Source organism: Hypoxylon fragiforme (genome assembly GCF_022984875.1).
Source record: "Hypoxylon fragiforme strain CBS 206.31 chromosome Unknown GGS25scaffold_3, whole genome shotgun sequence".
In the NCBI taxonomy this organism is placed as follows: Eukaryota; Fungi; Ascomycota; class Sordariomycetes; order Xylariales; family Hypoxylaceae; genus Hypoxylon; species Hypoxylon fragiforme.
Window position 1 is genome coordinate 3986119 of NW_026054758.1, and position 16557 is coordinate 4002675.

The 16557-nt window shown below is 46.7% G+C and overlaps 2 protein-coding genes across 2 annotated transcripts; one reads left to right on the top strand and one right to left on the bottom strand.

The window, feature by feature from the left end:
• Positions 1–1232: 1232 nt before the first annotated feature.
• Positions 1233–4253, bottom strand: GGS25DRAFT_207738 (uncharacterized protein). The gene is made up of 2 exons (XM_049256854.1): positions 3675–4253; positions 1233–3600 (listed from the first exon to the last, which is right to left on the bottom strand). The coding sequence occupies exons 1-2, from the start codon at positions 4053–4055 to the stop codon at positions 1789–1791; spliced, it is 2193 nt and encodes a 730-aa protein (XP_049119507.1). The 5' UTR covers positions 4056–4253; the 3' UTR covers positions 1233–1788.
• Positions 4254–10364: 6111 nt separating this feature from the next.
• GGS25DRAFT_207921 (glucosidase II beta subunit-like protein-domain-containing protein) lies at positions 10365–12451 on the top strand. The gene is made up of 2 exons (XM_049256855.1): positions 10365–10797; positions 10896–12451. Exons 1-2 carry the CDS (start codon positions 10687–10689, stop codon positions 12276–12278), a joined length of 1494 nt encoding a protein of 497 aa, XP_049119508.1. The 5' UTR covers positions 10365–10686; the 3' UTR covers positions 12279–12451.
• The last annotated feature ends 4106 nt before the right edge of the window (positions 12452–16557 follow it).

Sequence of the window (16557 nt, forward strand, 5' to 3'; positions counted from 1 at the left end):
GAATATATCATTACAGTACAATCAAGTACGTTAGAATAAGAAAAGGGGTGTAGCAAAAAATGAGTTAAGCCTAACAACCAGCCAGCAACGCGCCAATGCATCGTATAGATATGGCGGTGTTTTTTTTCAGCCGGTGGTCGTGTACAAAACCCCATCATTGCATATTACCCCAACCACGACAAATATTAGCTGTGAAGAGAAGTTCCCAAAGTAAAAAAGTAAAAGAAGAAAGGCATAATCAAAAAAGGAAGAAGGATAAATCAGTCTCCTTTTCACTTTTGCTCCCCGTTGCCCCACTCACAACTCCGCTGCTAGCCAAAAAAATAGATAAAAATGTATGGGCAGCACCAAAGCCAGGCCCAACCAAGACCGTCCCGTCCCCTAACCGTCTAGCAGCCCAGGCGACAACAAGCAAGTAGTGGTAGTATTGTCTACACGCGAACGCCGGAGACAAGAAGAGGGGGTTCAAGGAAATAGATCCTCACCCCCTTCTCCTCCGAAGTCTCCCATCCCACATAAAAGCAATGAGATTAACGAACAAACAAGTCCCAGTCTCCAAAGAACAGAAAACGCCATGGCCATGATGTGATTTGGCGAGCAAGGAAGCATTAGGAAAGGTAATAAAAAATAAAAAGGGCAACCAAAACCTCTCTTCAGGTCGCCGGGACGCCTTCATTCAGGTTCTCTCCTCGCGGAGTACTTCCCCGTGAAACAAATGCAGGTGAAATGACAACCCAGCCGCATCATCTTTCAGCGCGGCCGGCATAAGAGATTTCACCGGGCTTGCTGACCACCGGTAGCAAGCCATCTATGCATCGCAGTACATGCGCTCGTTTCGATCGCGCCCGTCTAATCCACATCCCAAAAAACGTTGTAGTATATTGCGATGTACGCAAAAAGTGGTGATTTTGGTACAATAGCCTAACACTGCTGTCCACCTAGTTCCTTCTACCAAACAGAGTGGTTTGGTAGGTAGAATAGGAAGTAGGAAGTAGGTAGGAAAGAAGGAGAAGCAGGCGATGAATGAATAAACGTATCCTCACGGATCCCACCCGCCTAATCGATTACTGTAATTGCATGATGATGACCAGACAATGAAGGACAATAATGCGAAGATACCTGGTAGGTATGTGACTCGGTTCCTTGAACAAGTCCAGAAATGAAGCGTAAGGACCTAGTAGGTGTGTGTGGGTTGTGAGCGTTGGAGTTTGGAGTTTGGAGTTTGGAGTAAATATTATAAAAATAGGTAAAGCGTAAAGGTTAATGGCGTAGCGAGCGACTAGAAATCATAAACCTGAATAAGGTTTCGCGAGTTTCGAGGAAACCGCCTTGGTGACAGTTTTTAATCGGAGCTATACTGCGAGACGAGATGCAGGTACGCAGGGTTTGCTTGTCGAGAAGAAACGAAAGGCCGGTCGCTAAAGAAAGAACAAACGAACTTGGCGCCGAATAGAAAAAAAGAACTAGAAGTAGAAAGCAGCGTTAAAGTTCACTTCAGGCCCCCTCTTCATCTTCTTAAAACAATCATTCTTTCCTCTTTCCTCTTTCCTCTTTCCTCTTTCCCTTAAAACTTTTTTTTCTTTTTTTCGTCGTTCCTTTGTTGGTTTTTTTTAGTCCTTCATCTTCATCTTCTTCATCTTCTTCAACTTTCTCTTCTCATGCTTCGGTTCAGATCCCTCGAGTCGGGTTCTCGTATATTCATACTCGTGAAGAATTGATTGATAAGGAAAGAATGGAAGAAAGCAAGAAAGAAAGAAAGAAACCCTCATCTAACACCTCTGGGCGAGATCATTGAGGATAGACCATGCTGAAGTCGAAGTCTTCCACGTGTGATGGTTCGTGGTAGGCCGTCATCGGGGTGACCGTGGCAGACGATGATAGAGCTGAGCTGAATTGGTTCACATGGTCATGGGGAAGTAATGTCGACATGTCTGAGCTAAAGTTAGGTGACATGGTAGCAGGGGACATGGCATTGTTGAAGTTGAAGTCGGCAGACGAAAGCGGCATGCCGTTCATATAGGCGACGTCGGTGTTGACTATCAGGTTGCTGTAGTCTACCACCTCGGCGAACACATTCCCAGCCATCTTGTGCGTCATGTTGAACTCTCCGGGATAGGAATCCATCGCTCCAGGCTCGGTATCCGCGACATGGCCCATATCTTCTTCGGCATCCTCTTCATCGTCCGATTCGAACTTGCTCACCCAGATTTCTTTCATCCAATTCTTAAGTTCAGTCATCGGAGGCCAATCACCACCTCCCTTGCCACCACGTTTGTCTTCGTCGCTGCGGTTATTGTTGTTACCCTTATTCTTTTGTCGCGAAGGCTTCTCCTTAAAGTGAGTGCGGCGAAGATGGGCAGCCGCGTTGTAATACGCGCCGTATTTCTTTTGTGCTTTGCAGGCCTTGCACTTACTCAAGGGATTGACAGCCGGTATGCCTATCGCGATGCCGTAGGCAGCTGGGTCGACGCAGATCCACTTCTTGACGGTGGTCTGGTGTTTGGCGTCGCGATGTCGGCGAAGCTCGTGCTCGCCGCGGAACCCGTCTTTGTGCTCTTCGCATTGATCGCAGTACACCTTGGGCTGTTTTGGTCTTACGTATTTAGTCTTGGTAATGGCTGTCTTACCATCCTTTTTGGCATTGGCTTGCGATTCCTTAGCGTCTTTTTCAACGCTCGGCTTCGGTTTTAAGGGCGCATTCAATGCACGTTGGCATTGCTGCTTTAGCGTATCTTTGGCCCGAGCCTTGAGTGACGAGTTAGATCTTGTGCTAGCCATGCTTGCGCTAGATATCGATCGTTCCATGTCTGAGGAAGCGAGAAGGGCGTCGGTAGGGGCGGAAGCCGCGTATTGATGGGCATACGGAGGCGCGAGACTCGACCCAACCGCGATGAGGGCATCCTCACTACAATAGGGTCGTTTCCCTAACGGCGAATTATCCCCACTGCTCCCGGTGTGTGGTGAGCCATCTGGATAGTACGCCTCGCCGCCCTGTGACATCTGCGAACCAAGGCTCATCATGCGCACGCCGCCCGACACTGATTGGTTGTCGAACAAACTATTTTGTCGAGTCATCGGTGCTGTGTCGTATGTGGGTGCTGTCGTCATTGAACCGCAGACTGACACGTTAGTGATATTGAATTGAGGCACCTCAACGTCGTGGTTCTGTGAGGGCATTGATGATCCAAAAGAAGCCATCGATGGCGGAAGGTCTTCGTGAAACGGATGTTGCGCGAAGTAAACTTCAGGGTCGAGCAGAGCACCGGTCATGGGTCCAGACTCTGAAAGGGTGGGCATTTCATGACGATGCTTGGATGATTGGGAAGACCGCATGGACTGCGATGAGGCAAGGGCGTAAGATGATACGGGCTCGTCCTTGTCTACGTAGTCTACCATGCCAGCACTCCTCATCTGCATGTTACCGTTATGTATCCGCTGGGGAGGGGATATGGGAGCATTGCCGGTGAATGGGCCAGCGGACTGGGTGGACAGGTTTGAACCAACGCGGTCCATCTTCTGTGACGACGGAGCCTGCTGAGACATGGTCCTAGCACGCTTGACAGCGTGGACATGGGCATGGGCATGATGGCTGTGCCGATTCTAATGAACGCCCGTCAGTATATGGGGCTGACTACAAGGTCATGCACGAGGGCGTGTTTAGAAATTGGTCTTACAGATGATCGTGCAGCACTGTCGTGGCGATGATGGCCATTGACAGCATTGCTGTGAGGGATGGTATTACTTCTGGACATGCCATCTTGGTGAAAAGGAGTGGCAGGTGTACCGGTAGTAGTACTTGATAGTTGGAATTCATTATGAACAGGAGTAGAAGTAGCAGCAGCAGAATCGTCAGGTATGTTGTGGCTCGGGGATTGAGCTACTTGCGATTGAAACTGATAAGAGTTTTGTAATTGCGATAATTGGGATATTTCTTGTTTCGCTCTGCGAAGATCCGCATCCTTAGTTCTCATCGCCTCCCGATGTTGGGCATCTCTGTGCTCCAACAGGGCCCGAAGTTTCTTGATCTCGAGATCCGGGTTGGGGCAATGACTCATGGTGTGCTAAAAAAAGAAAGCAGGCCAGCCGTCTTTGTGGGGGGTATAGTTCTTGTTTGTGATGCTGGGAATCAAATGATTGCCGAAAAATGTAGGCGGCAGCGTGAGGCGAAAATCAACTTGTCTCGAACGCTTCGCTATTTCTTTCCTCCTCCCCCTATCACACTAATGATGAACAGCCTCGCTGGGCAAAAGAGAGTCTCTTACGGGGAGAGCTGGACAACAACAAGCAAGGATGGTTGTGGTTTGTACGTCTCGTCGAAGAGAATTGTCAAGGCGAGAACAATACCTATTGACGGAGTGAGATCCGATCTAAGAAAAAGTTATGGGGAAATGGGAAGAACGAAACAAGACTTCAATAACCGAAGTCTAGAAAACCAAAGGATATTGCTTAATTATGTACCAGTCAGTTCAAGACGAGGCTTTGGGAACCATGCGCGGCAGCGGGTCTGTAATCCTCGCTCTCTTTCCACACAGGACGCTTTGCCCAAAGTTGCATATATTGTATGTACGTAGCAACGTACCGATACGTGGGACTGTCGTGGGTACTGTACATGGAGGTGGTACATGCACATCAATGTATGACTATTACTAGGTATGTATGTACAATACATGGAGTACTTTTACATTAAATAGGTATTCTAGTTATTTAATTTACGAGAATCCCGCGGACCTTAGATCGACTCTTGGCTTTTGCGACCTGGCCGGGTTTGGCTCCAAACCCTTGCAACGTTCAATGGGTGCCAAACAAGCTAACGTCCCAGGAACTGGTGTGATTTGACAGGCATCTGAGGACTAGAAGGACGTCAGTTGATGACTAGTTCACTGGGGATGCTTTCCGGAGGGTAGGATGGGCCGCCGTAGCCTACCAGAACCAGTTGTTTTCTTACCTCCCTCCCTCTCTCCCTACCTACCTACCTACCTAGCCTACCTACCTAGCCTACCTGGTAGTTAGTTAGTGCTAAAAGGTAATAGGTAGCTAGGTTATTAGGTAGCTGCAAGAGAAGGAAGAAAGGAAGAAGAATAGTAGTATTAACTAGTTACTAGGTAGCCAACCCACTTCTGGGGATTCGAGACTTTTTCGGCTTTCAAATGTTGCTGACAGGCCGATAAGTAAAGTACCGATGTGTGGTAGTGTAGATCTGACAAGGTAGGTAGGTAGGTAGGTAGGTAAGGTAGGGGAACAGCTAATAAACCAAACTAGCACCGTCCGAGATGGGATCATTTGTGATGTCTGATGTCTATCTACATACATAGTATTACATAACTATGTACATACATTCAAGTGTTCGGTTTTTTTTTGGCAGAATCCGACATACATACATTACATGCTATTCTACGTGTATGTATGTATGTATGTATGTATGTACCTACCTAAGCAGTGTAGTACACCACATACAACACATACACACACCTGCAAGCATGGTATGTAAGTATGTGTGTATGTACGGTCAGGTCTGGTCTGGGTGTGATGCAACACTGCAAAAATAGTTACATTGTATGCAAAGTGAGTTCAACGCCGAACCTCTGCTATGGGATCAGCTTACAGGTCAGAATTTCTTTTGCCCAGTTTACATACATACAAGATACATACATACAAGGGGGGAGGGAGGGAGGGAGTGATGAGTGACGCAGTCAGCGATCGACCTAATTTCTTGCTGCATCGTACCCAACGTTGCTGCTGTCTTTGCAGACACGTTCAAGGGCTGGCTCCTTGCTAGGTCTGGTGTCTGATGTTCGGGAAACACGTAGGTAGGTAGGTAGGTAGGGTAAGGTACACGTATAGATGTCGGTAAGATCAGGTAGGAGGGTAGGCAGGGTAGGGTATTGACTGCGCTGCGACTGTGGCTGCACTGGCACCGAGGCAGAATTTCATGATTTTTTTTTGTTTTCAAGTCTAACTACTGTACCTAGGTAGGCTAGGTATGTTACGTAGGCAGGTAGGTAGTGTGTAAATTATACGAAGCGACGATGGTGTAGTTTGCCGACGCCAAATACGACTTTACGCATTGTATGTATGTATGTATTGTACCTAGTTACATACATGTCATGTCTTCTTTTTCGTCGCTTTCTAATTTACTTGAGAATCATACCGGATTCCCAATGGGCTATAGTGCTGAAGAACTATGCCGTAAAGTAGGTTACATATAATTACCGTTGACACAGAAGACTAATAACTACCTAGTTTAGCTTGCATTTTTGTAAGTTTACCCAATTTTCCTGTAATGACGAAGTCTTTTTGCTCGGTTACCTACCTATGGATGGGGGTTATGGGGGGGGTTATGTATGCGTATGTTACCTGAGTTAAGTAATTGATTGATTGATCGATCCACTTGGATCTCTACACTAAGATGCGAGATATCAATCAACTAGGTTAGGGAGGTACCTAAGGTAGGTAGGTAGGCAGGCAAAGAAGAGAGAAAGGCAGATTAGAAGGAACCTGAAGATTAGGATTACCTATGGGAGAAATGGAATTCCCATATGATTTGCCCATAGTTATTAAAACTAGTGTCATGTGTTATGCTATCGCTCTGTTGGCATTGGCATTTAGGGGGGGGGGGGGGAGGGGGTAAAAGGGAAGTCCCCAGTCCCCCCATCCCATCCCCCCCTCCCCTGAAAAGATCTAGAAGAGAACATTGAAGGGATTAATAATGCCTAGCTACATACATGACATACCATCGTAGCTTCAATCTGTCAACCCTCTTTTTTTTTTTTTCTCAATGTTTGAATACTGGATGGACATTGGCACTCTTCCGAGTCTTTCTCGTTTCGCTGTAAAAAGCCACGCACACACGCACGCCCGCACGCAACAACTCGCTAGGCAGGCAGGCAGGCCATGCATGATGTTGTCTTTTTTTTTCCCACTATCCGCTTTCTACTAACTACTGTTCGTCGTCATCCAAAACGTGGGGTTGCATACATGCTAATACTATGGTACAGGATAACCTCGTACCTAGGTACGATACCACCTGTGCTTCCAATTGGGGCTGCTTGGTTGGTAGGCAGGCCCAGTCGGCAGTATGGTATGGAGATAAAATCTCTCTCGTCGGTGGTAAGCCAGATAGATAGAGATAGTATGTAGATGCCTACCCTACATAGCAGGTATGGACCTTTGATTTGATGTGTTTGTATGGAGGATCTACATGCGTACATGCATACATTACTTATCGGATAGGTATGCCCATTGACGGTTATGTATGTATGATATGTAGGCAGGTAGGTCATGCGTTTGTTTCGAGCGTCTATCATTTCTCTCCTGTCCCTCTCCTTGATCTCTCACTCGAGGAAATCTTTGTACATATCTTACTCGAGGCCCACTTGGAAGATAGATCATTCATCTCGTGAACCTCCTAGCGTGCATATATGTAAGATAGTTATTACACACGCGTTTGCGCAGGACGAATTGGTTTTTTGTTCAAAATAAAATGCACAATACAAAAGGCAGAAAAGGGAAAGGGAATACCTATCACTACCTGGTACTAAGGATACTACTGTAAACGTGAATACTACCTCCTGTACCTACCTACAGTAAGTCTTACCTACCTAGATGTAGATGAATATGAAGATGAAGATGAAGAGCGCCAGAGCTAGCCCCGCATCGGTCTGTCTGCAAGGGAAGAGGGAACGAAACCTCGTGCCCATCCGTCCAAAGGGAAGATGCATGGCAATGACTTTGCATTGGACGATGTTTCGTTTCCTATTAAACTAACCTACCTATGTATGTACCTACCTTACCTACCTAGCTATGTATGTATGTACAGTGTAGTTTATTACATATTTCTGGCTACCAATGTTTTGTTTGCCTTTCTTTTTTTTCTTTGGTTACTTTTGGATCTTTCCCTGGCTGAAATCGAGACACTTCATTGGGCTGAAATGAGTCAAATGTGTTGTTCAAAGAAGAAGTGAGGCGACCATGCCCCCGCGGCCCCCTTGAGTGGCTGAAGATTCTTTAAGCGGGTCTGAGCTAGATCCCTGACGGGCGACGGTGGGTCGCGCCGAGGAGGGATGGGATACATACATACTTACACATATCTATCTAGTATCTACTATCTACACTATCCATCTAGCCGTTAGTAGTATCGTTCTTTGACTGCGGCTGCGGCTGCGGCTGCTGTGTTTCTCAAGTGGGGAGGGGGGGGGGGATACATATGGAAGAGGGAGAGGGAAGAAGAAGAGGGACCCAAGACATGTCGATGAAGGATTAGAAGGAAAAGAAGCACCGAATAGTTACACACACATACCTACCTACAACAGTAACCGCCTCGTGGCTAGTAAAGGCATGCGGCCGACTCGGTGGGTATGTACTCCATAGGCAGGTATAATATGTACCTACTCATACATACATACATACCTACCTACATATGTAAATCATTGATGCCATTCGCTGCTAAGACGGTCACTTACTCACTCACTCACTCACTGTTCTTGGAGCCGACGTATTGTACATAGTCCCAAACTGCGGCTATTAAGTTTAAACACCTACCTACCTACCTACCAGACCTATTGGCCTAGATTACATACCTCAACTTACACATCTACATACATACAACGTACATACATACAGTACCTCGTGCATACGTCTTGTTCTTTCGGCTGACCGCCCCTCCATGCATGCGCAGCCATGGTTCCTAATAATGCATACCTAAACTGGGCGGCTTATACATAACTACCTATGTATCTCCATACCTACCTACCTACTGGAAGGCGCTTGCTTTTCCATCGCATCGGACAGCCGAAACGGATGTCGGTGAACCACCTACCTACCTACCTACCTACCTACCCAAACCTCCCCCGCGTGATTGCGATTTGCTGTTCTGTTTCCAACTTTTTTTCTGGAAGTTCTGCCGTCCGCAGCGGCGGCTGCTGCTGCTGGCTGCCACGTTCATGCCCATCCCATCCCATCCCATCCCATCCAAGCCACAGTCAGCAAGGAACCAAAAGCCCAAACCACACCCTCGAGGAAGGATGGAATGGTGACGTGGCTGCGTGGGTGTTTGTTTGTTTGTTTGATGGCTGGTTTTCTCCAGATGTCCTGATATGGGGGGGGAAGGGGGGGATACTTTGTGAAAACTTGTATGTACTTGGGTAGGGAAGGACATGGACATGATGTATGTAGGTCAGGTAAGGTACCTGGTCTGCAGGTAAAGAATTCAATGTCCTAATGTCCTTTTTTTTTTTCTTTTGCTCACTTTCTTTTTTTCTTTTTGCCTTTTCCGACGAACAACAAAAAGTATGGTGGGTAGATAGATCGCGATTCCAGATTCCCGATTTCAGATTTCAGATTTCATGTTGCTATTCTTAGCGACCAGAAAGTTGATATGTCATTTCGGAATTTCAGTTTGTGGGCAAATGGGTAAATTATATTATCTATCCCCTACCTACATAGTATTCATCTCATCTCAATCACAATCACAATCACAGTCAATAATAGGCTACTACTAGTCTACCACCACATACATACCTAGGTAAATACCTAGTAATTAGTTAGGTAGGTTAGGTATGTTTAACTGGGTTGCTTAGGTAGCTTGGTAAGAGTTCCCATTTGCCCATCATGAATTACGCCATTGTAGCCCAAAGCTCCCAAGTGGCTGTTAATGCTGGTCTCCCAGGAGTCAGGGTGTTATCGTCATCCGTTTGCACGGGTCGGTAAATTGACGTAGATGGATTTGTATGTATACCTGCATATATATATGTAGTATAATACCATACGAGGACATCTGGAAAGGAAGGGTGTGTAGAGGACGCGGGAGAGCAGAGTATGCTTCCGGGGTAGTGTTTGGTATGGTTTTGGTTTGTTGTTATTAGCTATTATTGCCTAAACCATCTCCAACAACGGTGTGTGACATCTCCAACGAGCACACATCAGCGTTGGCCAATGGGTACGGGGATGGGATTTGGTTAGGCGCCAGTAATGCTGACAGTGGCACAGTGGCACAGTGTCCCCTTGTTTGTGCTTATTGCTCGTTATATGTACAATACAATACATACCTGCATACCTACCTATCGGACTTAACTGTTATCCGGCAGTTCGTTCTCCTGGAGAAGCCCCCGACGACCTCGAACCGGAGGGATGTGGGCCTTGAATTCCCGGAGCAATAGCCCCGATATGAACCGAGGCGCGGGTTGGATGTATGTATGTATGGAGTCCCGTCGATAGTTGTTCTTACTAACTTCTTAGTGTTGACAAGAGGACCTGGACCTTCAGGCCAACAGGGTTATGTAGGTCCCTAGTACCCAGTAACTTCAACATCGTACCTAGCGTTAGGTATTGTACCTATCATGGATTCATGGAATCATAATCATGGCTGCATGGATATAAGGTAAGTAATTAAATGTATGGAGCTAGTGGCGTTGATGGTCCGAGAGGACTGAAATGATGGGGGAACTTGAAAGAGATCAGATGACATTGTTTAAAGCATGATGAACATTTTATTCGACGTAGATTGATAGTCTATTAAGAGAGTTTCTTCGTAATCGCATAGAAACATATGACAGGGGAGCTCCAGTCGGTTAAATATCGGAATAGACAAGATAAGGCCACCTTGGCCAAATTACCGTTGCTTTTCGTTATCGCGAACAAGAAACGTCGCAAAGCTTCATCATGTGAAATATTCCTTAACAAAGCGGCATCATGTGCCGTAACAAGGTCTTCCTCTTTTTGAACGGCCTGCTGCAGCTGAGTTACTCTCAAGCTCGACAGCCTGGCTTCAGCATCCATCATGACCTTCTCGCATATCCTCAGGTGTGTATATCTTCCTTGCACTCCTTGTCTACTCTTGCGCAAGGCCATCAACTCAACCTTTAAATAAATGTCGAGTACTGATCAATAACCTGCCACAGTTCGAGGTAGTCCTCTCCGAGTCATACATATCCGAGAACGAAGCCCAGGCCTTGGTTGAAAAGACGAATCCTTCACATCCAAACTACGAAGCCGACTTTACCGGCCAGGCTAGCCTTACCTCTAACATACAAACTACCAAGGATGGAGATGATGGCAGTAATACCGATACCGACGGCGACCATCAAATTGCCGAATCCTACGAAATCATGAACTTACCTCCTCATCGTTACCTATGCACCATCCCCATCATCGAACCACCGCCCGCCCCCAACAAGACTGCCACCGAGTTAGCTAAGGCTGAAGAGGCTCGCGAACTCGCAAGAGCTTCGGCTCATGGCTGGGATCTTATCGGCGGCCTCGACGGCGCCTGTCTCTATTACATGTCTGGATGGTGGAGTTACAGTTTTTGCTACGGCCACGATGTCGTGCAGTTCCACGCTCTTCCTGCAAGTGTGAAGAGTGGCCCCCCCGTGAGAGATCCCAACACTGCAGAGTATGTCCTGGGACGGATACCCGATCCACAAGCCGCCCCGCGCTCCACGCGTCGTGGCCAGTCCAACCGATCCAATGACAAGCAGCAGCCCGCCAATCCTACGCCACCCAATACGGAGCTGCAGGTGAAGGGTGATCAACGATATTTGGTCCAGAAGATGGGGGATGGTACTGTATGCGATTTGACTGGCCGGGAACGGACGATCGAGATACAATATCACTGCAGTCCGGGTAGTACGCAGGACCGTATTGGATGGATCAAAGAGGTCACCACGTGCGCGTATCTCATGGTGGTAAATACCCCCCGGTTATGTGTCGATGTCGCTTTCCAGCCGCCCAAAGAGGAAAGGGCAAATATCATTAGCTGTCGCGCAATCGTATCGGAAGCGGAAGAAGCGAGTTGGCACGCCCAAAAGACTCTAGAGGCGCAAAGTGCCATGGTTGGTCAAGCCATGGGTGAGGTGAAGGCTCCTATCACGATCGGTGGAGTCGTGGTGGGTGGCAGGCAATTACTCGGCAAAGGGGAAGACGGAAAAGAAGCGCACAAGCTAGCCCCCCCACGGAACTTCCGCGCCTCGAACATAGCCCCGCTTATTGAGGTGGTAGCTCAGGGGAGCAGCAAGAATGAAGGCAGCAAGGTTAACGAGCTGACGGATGAGGAGCTGGCTAAACTAGGTCTCAGTCCCGAGGTTATCGAGGAATTAAAGAAAAAGGTACAGGAGCTAGCCGGAGACAGGGGCTGGAAGCTCGAGGTCGTCGAGGTTCCGGATGAGCCCCGAGAGATTCGCGGGGTGGTTGATACGGACGAGGACGAGGAGGGGCAGGCTAACGATAAAGACAATGACGAGGGGACAGGGAGCGAGGAACAGTTCTTCAAAGAGGAGCTTTGAGGTAGTTACGAGGTACTGGCAGGCTAGCATCACGGCGTTTTGTTTGTTCCTACATTACCTAGTAGGCAGGATTGATTATACATCTTCGTATTCATGTTCATGTTCTTGTTCCTGTTCATGTTACGCATTGCAGAATCCCATCACCCACCCTCACTCAGAGGACCTTGAGATTTGATGTCGCCTCGACTCAGTAGAGCAGGCACATGCTATGGAATGGAATATTACATACATACCTACATCTACCTACCTAGGTATGTAACGTTAACGTTAACATTAACGCTGATGTTTAGTTTTATTTCATCTTCTTCAACGCCCGGAGCAAGCAATCAAGCAAGCAGACAACTACCTAAGCAATCAGATAATCAGGCAGACATCTAGGCAGGCAGGCAGGCAGGCAGGCGACGTGCGTTGACTGACACCCACGTAGATAATGCCCGTGGCCGGCTTCACTACTATGTACCCTATCCTCTCCTGATCTGTTCTGTCTCCTCCCGTCCCGATGCTCTGACACCTGTATATGTACAGCGGGTTGGCGCATGAGGCATCGGGTAGATAATGTCAGGATCTTGGTCGTACATTGCATCCACCAGCTAGCCAGGGGGGGTATGTATATGTCTAGGTTGTGTAGATGGAAGCAGGAGGTACGGATGTAGGAGATGAATACATACATATGCCTACCTATTTACTGCCTAAGTAGCTAGCCTAGGCAGGTGTAGATACTATATTGCAGGTAGTATGAGGTAGGTGAGACAGGACAAGACAAGACAAGATACGGTGGGCAGGGTAGGTGGGATCTGTTTGTTTGACTCGTGGTCTCGGATGTTTGCGATGAGTGTCTGAGGAGTTGGGAGTGCATCGTAGGTAGGTAGGTAGGCAGGTAGGCATCCCACATGTGGACATCATCATCATCATCATCGTCATTGTCAACTCACTGCTTCTTACGTGTACTGTAATGTAGGTGGGCAGGCAATGCTCAGGCTGCTTACTGGGTTATCTCGAGGTACCTATGTGGTCTTGACAAATGGAGGTGTTAGGTACCTACATAGGAAGAGACGAGGTTGCCACTTCTGGTGATGCAGCACACAGAGAGAGAGACATCAGAGTGGGATCGTGCATCTCGTAAACAAAAACTCCTCCTCCTCCTCCTCTTCGATACCCACCTACCTAGACAGTAAAGATTTCACATCACATTCACCCCCGTTTTCGAGGTTCGGGAGGCTGAAGGAGGGACATAGGTACGTTGAAGTTGATAATCATAAGATGCCTATGTATGTATGTGCCAATGCTGTCACCGGCGCGTACCCGACCAATAGACGGGGGGTTTTTTTTTTGGTCGTTGGGTGTGGAGGAGGAGGAGGAGGAGGAAAGCACAAAAGACATACATACATATATGTATGTATGTATGCCTCGATTCGTGTGTTTGCTATAGGGTAGAGCAGACTCCGGGCCAACGACACGTCAGTGTGCGTTATTGGTATGTACGGGGGGTTTTTTTTTTATTTCTTTGGAACGTTGGAATATATGTATTCATATTCGATGTGAATGAAGGCGTTTAGGTACATAGGGTACTATGTAGGCAGTAGTATCAATTGATACTGGGATATGTATGCGTTGTACTGTATATACCTAGGCAATTTCAACACGATACGCAGTTCTGTTGATGGTTGCATACCTGCCTACCTCGGCACGCATGCCGTCAAACGTATAATCTCTAGAGTTGGCACAGCAAAGACACGATTGGTAGCTTGCCACGTCTTTGGCAGGCACCTACCTAGGTATGCATGGTAGGTAGACCTTTCGACGGCTAGGCACTTGCATGTGCCTTTACCTACCTGAAGAGGGCGGCTGTTGTGTATATTCGGATGTTAGAGATTGGTCCTACATACATGTAGGTTATCTGGGCCATAGTTGCGTTTTGAGTTGCATCTATCCACGTATATAGAGGCACATGCATTGGTAGACCCAGGTGTCTGGATCCTTACATGTATGTACATAAGAGAAAATTGGCTTTAGACGCCAGTTCCGCGATAGCTACCCACAGCTACTATCTACCATCAATGTTGTTAGGTAATACAATATACGGGGTAGGATCCTGTGCTGTACTTGTACCGGGCTATGCATTGTAGGCACTGGAGGGGGCTACCAATGCTACGTCCCTCGCCTACGTATTATGTTTTGAACGTATCCGTGGATGGGTGCGAGAATGCCCGTGTGAATGTGTCCACCCGGGATTTCGCGATAGCTTCTTTAGGTGTGATGGAAGAGTACCTCTACATTAGCTACTCTACATAACTAAGTATTTGGTCAAGTTGGAATCTTTCGTCTCTCATAGTAACTATGATGCATGATGTAACGATGGGACCTTTTTTTTTCGAGCAGGGTTCAAGTTTTTAAACTTGGTACACTGCATGCCAGGTATGTACAATACCAAAAAAGCATCGGGTTGGTTCAAAGTTGTTATTTGTACACTAGTTATATCGGCTGGCTGGCTGCTCTCATTGGCGGATCTGAAGTCCAATAGTTTTGACTTTGTAGGGTTGGCGAATCTAGAACGAAGAACTAATTATTACAGGTATGTACCCTACCCTAAGTAGGTAGGTAGTAGGTATGTATGCACCGATATTCCTAAACTCAGAACATTGAATAGCTACCTAGGTTAATGAATAAGCGACCTCTCAACCGGCCATCCCAACCTTGAACCCGCGGCCCGGCTAGTCCCCGTTCCTTCGGATGTTTCATACCATCAATCTAGTGCAACGCTAAAGGAATACAGCCCGTCAAAAAGTTTAAACACTAATAATAACTAAAGTGCTTGCATAGAAACAATTTGTGCCTTACTTGGGCAGGTCCGTAAAACATTGAATGCTTGGTGTGCTCAATTCTTGAAATTATGTCTTTTACATATATGTACCTACCAGTGCTATGATAGTATTACAATAACAATAACAACAAGCCAAAGCTTTGTGATGCTCGGACATTCCAGAACCTTTACCTTGCTCTAATCAAAGTATGTAGGGGTTCTAAGTAGAGTGCTCGGTGGAGCAGTGGTATTGCAAAACTTGAATTTAGAAAGAGACTCTTTAGAAAATAGCCATGTTGCTTTTGCTTTTCATTGCTTCATTGCTTCATGACCTCATTCTCATACGCGTACATGCCTAATGTACATTGCAGCACGTCCATTTTCAGACAAATGAGTAGTACATACTACATTAGGCATGTACATAGGTAATATACAAACCGTGATACTGTAGGTAACCCAATGGCGTCAGGTATCACATCATGGATGGGGTTAATGGAAAAGAAATGGCATTGCAACTTGTCGGAAACTGATCACTTTAACATAGGCCCTGTAACGAACCCTAGCTTCCACCAATCACGCTGTTTCCCAGTACCATGGAAGCCCAGTCCAGCTCCAGATGTCGTTCCGGCTCACGCGGAGTGCAACCATAACGGGCTAGTTGAGGGACCTTGCCAGGGGGTTTAGCTACTAGTAGCCGAGCTAGGGTCTGCCAGGTACGAGGTCTTTCTACATAGTACTAAAGGTGTAAGAGATTCAACGTTGGGCTGATTGGTACTAGTTTAGGTGCTGTACACTTGAAACCCTGAAGGATCTCTATCAGACTCTATGATTCGATGGGCTTAGCTATGTCGCTATGCATGTACGATAGAGAAGAATGTTCAATGTTCTCTAGGTTTCTAGCCTATTGCCTTACATCTACCCAAGACCTACGGACAGGCCTTCCAAGTTCCTGTCCGTGCTATTATCCCCATGTAAATATAAGGCCAAAATTAGATCACGCATTAACTACTTTTACGATAGGATATTACGAAAAACATGAAGCGTACATGCTGTACATATGTAAGCACTATACAAATTTTGGGCTGGCTCAATCTCATCACAAGCAAGGGATATAAAAGCAAAAAAGTTGAATCGAAATCAAAACCAATCGGTGGTAAAGGTTCGTGCTGACCAGGGGTTAAATACAGTATCTCTTTTGGCTCCAACTAATGAATTAATCCCTTGTTCCTGGCAGGTTTTGGCGGGCCCAGCCTCTTTAGTCGCTTTTAACTGCTAGATACATCATGTACTACACGCTGCTAATGTAGCGAAAATCCATATGTCCTGCAGGTCCCCCTTATATTAGGTACATCATAGTAACTAACTATCGTACATGCATTTACATGGATTATTAGGTACATAGATCATTGATGTATTATATGTAATGTTAAGGGACCACAAGGCAGGGGCAAGCTAAAGCAGGGGTCTCATAAAAAGGTA